General features: G+C 36.3%; 1 protein-coding gene across 1 annotated transcript; it reads right to left on the minus strand.

Moving 5' to 3' along the window:
- LOC109821060 (protein RETICULATA-RELATED 1, chloroplastic-like) lies at nucleotides 3,029-4,287 on the minus strand. The gene is made up of 2 exons (XM_020387254.1): nucleotides 4,229-4,287; nucleotides 3,029-3,542 (listed from the first exon to the last, which is right to left on the minus strand). The coding sequence occupies exons 1-2, from the start codon at nucleotides 4,285-4,287 to the stop codon at nucleotides 3,029-3,031; spliced, it is 573 nt and encodes a 190-aa protein (XP_020242843.1).

Below are 8,917 nucleotides of genomic sequence, written 5' to 3' on the forward strand. Positions count from 1 at the left end.
TTTCTTGCCCGTCCTGTTCTCAACCATTGCTTTCCACTTCTTGAATGTCTCGAATACCTCATTCTTATGCTTAAGAAAATAAATCCAAGCATATCTCGAATGATCATCTATGAACGAGACAAAATACCTGGAACCACCCTTGGAAGTTGTCTGAGCCGGACCCCAAACATCCGTGTGCACATAATCTAGTATACCTCTGCTCTTGTGATTGCTTTTCAAGAATTGGACCCTGTGCGCCTTTCCGTACACACAATCCTCACAAAAATCCATGCAAGGTTTCTTCAGATTCTTCAGCAAACCCTCCTTACCAAGCAGAACCAGACCCTTCTCTGACATGTGCCCAAGCCGCCTATGACACCCCACACCACCACCAAAAAAAAAGACAGAACAAGATATTGAGAACTCGAACTACATGCATCGTGCTCATTTCAATTTTAGTCAATTATGAAAAAAATCATAAACCATCAATAATTTTCATTTGTTCAATGAAGCGTTCATTTATCATTAGCAATGAGTATATTTTCTACATGACACATACTTAAAGAATAATGATATCTGGCATATTCAAGCAAAGAGTAGGGATACGTGGATGTGGAATTTTTTTTTGAAAAGCCAGAGATAAGACTCTGAGAATATATGGAAGTGCTGACAATTTGATGCAACTAATACAAAGATGTTCCAGGAATTCAAAAATCCAGCTCTCTATGCTGTCAAATCTGCCTAGACATTCTTTTGTCAGTTGGTTAGCAATTCAAGATCGTTTGCTCATACAAGATAGACTGATCAATAGAAGGATTGTGAGTGTTAACAATTGTTGTTGGTGCTCTGGTTATGAGAGCAAAGACCATCTCTTTTTTGAATGTCACTACTCAAGGGATGTTTGGGACATGGTTATGAATTGGCTACAATTCATGTGGAGATCTTGTATTTGGAGTCAGATTATAAACTGGTATTTCTTTAGATTGAGGGGGAATGATTTCAAGCAAAAAATTAAGAAAATGACTCTCACCTCAACAATCTATAGTATTTGGTGTGAAAGGAACTCCAGAATTTTCAGACAAGAAGGAAAAACTGTTGTTCAACTGTTTAAGGAGATAAAGTTTAACATTCTATCTAATATCCTCAATGTCTCCTTCTCGGCGGAAGATAAAGAATGGCTTAGTACTTTATAATTTCTTGGGAATGTGAGTAGCTGTTAGTTAACATGTAATCTCAGTCTACTGAGGAAGTTGATGTGCTGAACTTTCAATATTTGGAAGATGGATGAAATTTTTGTTGACAAAAAAAAAGTATATATATTTTCATATCAGGCATGTAAGGATTACAAGAAACACCCTGCTCAGAAGGAATCAATCTAACACTTAAATTCAGTAGGAATTGGATTGTGGTAATCAATCCAAACAATTGAACTCAATAGGAATTGGATTGTGGTACATAGAAGACTGTATGAAATGATAATAATTCAGGATGGATTGTCCAATAGTTGGAAGACAGTTGAAAAGTGTCTTGCCTCAGATTTGTGAACATATCGGTGTGATGTGTACCCGAGATCCACTAAGTGAATAGGAAAAATCATTCTTCCCATTGAATTTTTCAATCTCGTATTTTCCAACTTTAACCGTTTTACTTGTTGACGCCATTCTCTGCTTGTCTTAGGAAATTACCGAGCACCACCTCAAATCAGAAGCTACACCACTCCCAATCTGAATAACAGCTCTGATACCAATTGTTGGGCGCAGAGTCACGCCCACCGCCGCGGAAGCGATATGTCCTGAGAGAGAGCCCTGGCTTTTGTTGTCACAAAAGCACAAGTCAACCTCGATATCTGTGTTTCGCGAAGGATACCCAGACTCAGTAGCGAAATATCTCAGCGAAGTGAGATATCCACTCTTCCTCTAATCAGCGCAAGACCGAATTTTGAGGGATCCTAAAAGCAATAGCCAACAACCCAGAAAAACAATAAATACCCGAGATTTACGTGGTTCGGCAAACTTGCCTACGTCCACGGGAGGGGTGAGGGGAGATTCCACTATGAGAAGAACACCGACGACTTGTACAATCCACAAGCTCGTCTCAAAGAAAAAAATCTGATTTTTACCCAAAAGAAATTGACCTCTCTTTTGTAAATCCCTCTTTTTCTCTCTTTTCAAAAAACTCTCAGCTTTTCTCTCAAAACAGCCGCCAAGAACTCCCTGCAGACTTTTCTCCAAACTGCTGTACCCGCAGACTTTTTCCCTTTGCTGCAGCCGACTAAAATTTGCCCTCTTAGCCTTTTGTTTCCCCGCACAGCAAAAAAACTAGAGATCATAGGTATTTATAGGAGATGATGCGGTTATTAAAATGAAACTTGGGCCTTGGCATTTACCCGCTGGATGTTATCTCTTTTCCCGTGAAAAGATAAGTTCAGCTTTTACCCGCTGAATAAAGCACATAGCTCCTTATCTCCTCACACGGCTTTTACCCGCTGTGTTTTTTTTTCTTTTCTTACCTATTCACAGAGATGCCAGGTTGTCCCCATGTACCCCACGTGTTCACACTAGTATAAACACTTGTGTTGGAAATTAGAGAGTAGATGAGGAGATAATATTTTTTATATTATTCATCAACTAAAAGTGCCTTTATATAGGCTTACAAAACAACTTAATCATCATAAAAATCTAAACTAATTTTAGATTTATTAGCCACTACTCCACTAACAAAATAACAACTAAAGACTAAGTCAACTTTGAATCATTCTTCAACACTCCCCCTTGATCCACTACTCCACTAACAAAATAACAACTAAAGACTAAGTCAACTTTGAATCATTCTTCAACACTCCCCCTTGATTCAAAGTTTCTTGTCATTCCTTTTGAATCTTCATAGAGCACTTCTCTCCATAATCTTGTAAAGCACTTCTCTTCACTTTGTGATGCACTTCTCATCTCAATCTTGTTGACGTACATAATCACCAACATTTCTTAAAGGAGCACTTCTCTCCACAAGCACTTGTCTCAATCTCTCCATGGCGCACATCTCACCATGATTCTTAGAATAAAATTTCTTCTTCAACTGCTTGTGCCATGTTAGCAAAGAAACCTGACTTCACAGAAGGCTTTCCTATACGTTCATAAGGTGCCAACATACCAACCAAGGCAATGTCCACAACAATTCCCACCAAAAGATCACCTGCATACAGCTCAAACTCTGCCCAGAAATCCATCCCCCTCTTATGGACATCAGCAAATGTTGCACAGCAAGAGTCTATAACTATCTCAGTGCCAACTTTAAAAAGAAATGAGGGATCCGCCAGCATTCGATCCCGCAGCATGGAACACGACCTCATCAACATCCCAAGAGGCCAAACTGACCCCTGCAAATCTAGATATCTAAGAAAAAGCAACCTCCGAATTCCCACGGATTTGGCTGCCTCCAACATATCATTAGGCAGCGTCCCCCCTCGAGCCTCCGCCTCTTTCATCACCTCCTCAAACTTTATTATCGGACTGAACTCAATTTCCTCATAATCGTCGTCGTCGTCGCAATTTTGCTGCAATTTGGCTCTGATACCATGTTGGAAATTAGAGAGTAGATGAGGAGATAATATTTTCTATATTATTCATCAACTAAAAGTGCCTTTATATAGGCTTACAAAACAACTTAATCACCATAAAAATTTAAACTAATTTCAGATTTATTAGCCACTACTCCACTAACAAAATAACAACTAAAGACTAAGTCAACTTTGAATCATTCTTCAACACTCCCCCTTGATCCACTACTCCACTAACAAAATAACAACTAAAGACTAAGTCAACTTTGAATCATTCTTCAACAACTTGATGATGTGAATTTTAGAGTTAACTTCTACAAATTCTAGAGGTGGCTTCCATTGAGCTCATGCCATGTAGTACCTAATCATGCATAACGCTTAAATTCACACTTTCAATTGTCCAACTGCTTTAATTACCCTTCATCATGCTCCAATCTTGCGAGCCCGTTTTGCGATATAAGCTAATTTAAGATTCTCCGTGTGTAACACATTACTCAGTTCCATCCACCATAAAAAATAATTAGCCAAACATATAGAGCCCCATAACTCAAAATTTAAACTCATCTACGTCCTCACGTCTATCCAATGTGGAATTATATTTGGAGTATCAAAAAAGATTACGTTTTACTCATCATTTGACGCTCTAGAATGACTAGATCACACATGGAATTAGCATAACAACAGATAAACACGTACGTTTCAATCTCCAAAAGCGGACTAGGTTCTCTCCACACAACGCTTACACATGTAACCATGGCTGGCTCTCATGTTGTGGAGACCACTGAAACAAGATTTGAGTCCCCAATAATGAGGTAACTGATGACGTGGACCCAAACTGCATAATAGACCAAACCAAGAGCCTGAAAGTCTCGTACATGCATGAAAAGTGCCCGCTTTCAGTTATAGGGGTCCCTACATTTTTACTGATGATGTGTGTTCCCATGCACTGCAGTGTATCATATCTCTTCACATGCATGCACGCAGCTGTATATAGACCAACGTACACAAAAAGATCCTATATATCATTAGATCATCACTCTCCCATGATGGGCCTAGCTAGAAAGGTCAGGTTGTGAATGACAAGCTTTCTTTTTAATTTCATTTTTTATTTTTTATTTTTTTGGAGACTGCAACTTCTAGAAAGGATCTTAAGAGATTGTTGATCGTGGATGTGGCAGTAGGCACTATCAAATTGCAACGATCTAATTTGGGAAGGTGTATATCAAAATCTGAACATGGAAAAGATACGGAAAAAAGAGAATTAGTTCCCTAAAGAAAAGGGAAAAAGAAAAAGAACAAACGAAAAAGTTATGGTCAAATGAGAAATTTATAAAGATTGATGTTCTAATATTATATTGGACTAGTTAGATAGGACGTTCATAATGCATACGAAAAAGAATTGAACTGTATTAGGGGCTGTTTGGTTGTTAAAATAAAATCAAATTCTAGGATAGAAAACCCAAAGTTGATTTTCCAACCAATTTGCAATAAATTTGTTAGGAAATGGGGTTCTTAGAAAAGTGGTCAATATATTCACGTATTTTTAAAAGCACATGCCATCCAAACATTATAAAAAAAAATCATTTCTAAAAAAGTGATTTCCATAAATTGTTTCCACCCATTTTTAATTTTTCCCAACCAAACTTAAAGAACAAAAATATTTTCTTGAGAGAAAAAGCCTCAATTTGGTGAGGGGCAAGGCAAAGTTGCTTGGTATATTTCATGGTATTAGACCATTAGCAGTCCATGCGGAGAGTTAAAAAAAGTGTTTGACTTGTAGTTAAATCCTTCATGGATTAGAAATATACTTACAATGAATCCCTTAAGATTGATTAAGAGCTTTGGAGAAGTTTTATTTTAGCCCATGCTAAACACGGTCTTACCTACTTGTTTTGATTTCTCACTTAAAAAACTCTTTTAATCCCTATCTTTTACTATTTTCAACCCTGCAAACATTAAAATGCATACTTTTAACGGAGCCAGAGAGAAAAAAAGAGTATCAAACCAAAACAAAAGCAAAGATTATGAATTAACTTAATAAAAGAACAAAAGTTAATACCATATTTACCTTATTTTTGCTTTTTTACATCTCTACCTAAATATCTATAGTTTTTATTATAGAAAGATTGGTGTTGCTATATATACATTTAGGGAATATGTTATTATTATTGTATTTTTCAATTTTATTCTATATCAATTTAGTGAATGAATATGTCAACATGATATCTATAAAAATTAAATATCTCTATTTGGTTTAGAAAATAAAAAAAACAAAAATTTTGGTAAAAATACTTAAATTATAAAACTTACACTTTCATTCTCTTATGCATTAAGTAGTAGAAAATGAATGGTGGAAAATAATATCCAGAAAATCCTAGATTATCAACTCATATTCATGATTTTCTTACCAAATAAAACAAATATTACATCTTAAAAAAATATTAAAAATGACAAAATTAATAGATGCGTGAAATAAATATGAACCTTGAACTTGAAATTTAAAGAAGGAGCTTGAAAAGGTATTCCTAATTAAACAAAGCAAATAATGTTTAGATTTCTTTTCTTGTTAGTTAATTTTCTTATACTTTAGATTTCTTTTCTTGTTCTTTTATATTCTTATTTTGTAAAATGAGTAGCTAAATCTTGTAGGAATTCTAGAACTGTATGAAACTAGTTTAATTTCTTTTAAGATTTATGAGTTACTCTCTTGTGCTTAAATTAATCATGTTTAGGATAATCAACTAGAGAACTAATTCATAGAAGAAGAATTTGATAATCTATGCTTATCTTAAGTGGTTTGATAGGTATGAATTTTAGAATTAATATTTAGTTGTTGTTCTTTTCATGAATGTTGATTTTTCTTGGATGATAATTTGATAAGTTATGCTTTCCTTAAATGGTTTGATTGACTATACTTAGAAAATCTAAAGCAAAATATGATAAATAGAGAATAGTTTATAAATCTTAAATGAAACAAACTAGTAGATTCTATTCTAGATTTCTATCTTCTCAACTTGATTTCCTCCATTTTCGATTTGTCTTGATTTTCCTTTTCTTGAATTTTTCTCTTCTTGGATTTAAATTTTTGTGAATTTTTTCTTTTCTTAAATTTTGTTCTTTGGAAAAATTGTGTCAATGCCCCAAATTTGAGAAGCCTATGCGACCCATCCCCTCTTACTTTTTACCAATGTGCTTAAGCCCTCAATTATTCAAAAAATTGTGCTCGAGCCCCTCCAGCGCATCTTTAGCCCAATTTTATATGTATTTTATCAAAAATCCAACTTTACCCCTCCCCAAAATCACCATTATCCCTCCTCCATTAAAATGCTCACGTCTTCTTCCTCCTCTTCCTCCTCTATCCTCATCTAAAAATCTAAGTGCCCTTAACCCTAGCAATCTCACCTCCTTGGGGTTCAAATCTATTGGACTGCTAGCTATTATCTACCAATGAAAGTACTTCAAAAAGTGGATGAGTTATGCAGGAATTATCTGTGGGGGAAAAATGACCAGTCTCTCAAAGTTGCTCTTGTTTCTTGGGAGAAAATTTGTTTGTCTAAAGATCAGGGAGGCCTGGGTATATATTCTGCTGCAAATTGGAACAGAGCCTCTGCCATTAGGAACATGTGGTATGTTCACATCAACAAAGAGCTGCTGTGGATCAGATGGATTCATGGTAATTATTTGAAGAGAGACAGCATATGGCAAGTAAAAGCAAGAAATGGGGATTCTTGGACTTGGAAGCAGATGTTGAAAATAAGAGACAATGCTTTGATTCAATGTGGAGGGGAGCATTAATATGCCAATAAATCCATAATAAAATTATACACATGACCTTCAGGTTCTAAAATAAGTTTCATAATTCTAGTAAAGTGCCATGGAGCAACACTGTTTGGGGAGGTTTGAACTATCCTAAACATTCCTTTATTTGTTGGCTTGCTGTCCAAAACAGGTTGCAAACAAGGGATAGATTGATGAAGAGAGGGATCGTAAGTGAAAATATGTGCACCTTATGTTCCGGTCAAGAGAACAGAGACCACTTATTCTTTGATTGCCCTTTTTCAAGTGAGATTTGGAACCAGGTGATGTTGTGGCTCCAATTCAAATGGAGAGCCTGCAATTGGCATAATCTTCTGGACTGGTACTGTAACAAGCTTAGAGGTAGAGGTGACAAAGTGAAGATCAAAAGACTGGCGTTTACTACCACCCTGTACAAAATTTGGTGTGAACGCAACTGTAGAATCTTCAAACAACAGTGCAGGAGCAAAGACCAATTGATAAAGGAAATCAAGATGGACATACTGATCATTGTCCTTAATAGCTCATTGGCGGATAACCTCAAAGAATGGATTAGTCTCTGTTAATAGCTTAGAAAGATATATGATCTTTTTTCTGATTTGTTTTTGATTTCTTGATACCTCACAAAGGAGGTTCTTGATGTTCTCAAAAGCTTACATTTGGTGAATGAATAAAATTTATTTCATTGACCAAAAAAAAAAAAAAATCTCACCTCCTCCTCCCACTGCAATCACTCCTCCCCCACCACCACCATTGACCTCATGATCCCCTCATTCCATCATCCTCTTCTCTTGCTCCTTCCTCATTCTCTCCTCTGTCTCCTGCCTCCTCTCAGTACTCTCCCAAGTAATTCTAACCCCATCCACCAACCCTCTCTTATTCCTCCTCCTCCTCCTCCACCCCCTCCTCAGAATCTCCTTATTCTACTCCTGCAAGTGTAGAAACCCTAGGTGCAAGGGATTGAAGAAGGCGATAAAGTTAAGTGTCCATATTTAAACCGAGTATTGGATGAGGGAGAAGGGAAGGAGTAGAACGAGATCGAAGATCTACCGTGAAAAAGCGGGCAACAAGGGAGGAACCCCGATAATGAGGTTTTGCGTGCCGAGCTGAGGAAGATGGCATCGTTCAATAGCCAGACTGTGTTACTATTTCGAGTGAGGTTTTGGTGTCAGCTTGCTAGTTGGAGGTTTGGGGGCCGAAGAAGGGCCGACAAGGAATTGGAGGCTAGAGTTAAGGTTTTGGCACTTCAAGGTAGTTGGGTGCAATAAAGGTGTTTGATGAAATGCCATACATGAATGTTGTTGCTTGGATCTATGCTATACTATTAAATCTTGAATTCATCAAAAGAAGCAGCTCAAATTACTATGTTTTTTATTGTTTTATTTTGTTGGTCGTTCATAAGATACGAGAGAGATTTTTTAGAGGATTAGTCTTTGTTTAAAATTTTATTGTACATAGGTCATTTTGTTGGCTTTAAAATTATATGTAGTTTGTATATAATGTATTGGTAATTAAGAAACAAAAGCCTACATACAAAAATGTTTATTTGAAATAGTAGATGTATAAATATTTAGTAGATTAATTGTTAAG

Source organism: Asparagus officinalis, chromosome 8 (genome assembly GCF_001876935.1).
Source record: "Asparagus officinalis chromosome 8, Aspof.V1, whole genome shotgun sequence".
NCBI lineage: Eukaryota > Viridiplantae > Streptophyta > Magnoliopsida > Asparagales > Asparagaceae > Asparagus > Asparagus officinalis.

What these genes read in the sequence shown, in the direction of transcription:
- LOC109821060 (XM_020387254.1), bottom strand. Translation starts at nt 4,287, where the DNA reads ATGGTTACATGTGTAAGCGTTGTGTGGAGAGAACCTAGTCCGCTTTTG. An exon ending in CCGCTTTTGGAGATTGAAAC is followed by an intron (nt 3,543 to 4,228) that starts GTACGTGTTTAT and finishes ACATGGTATCAG; the next exon opens with AGCCAAATTGCAGCAAAATT.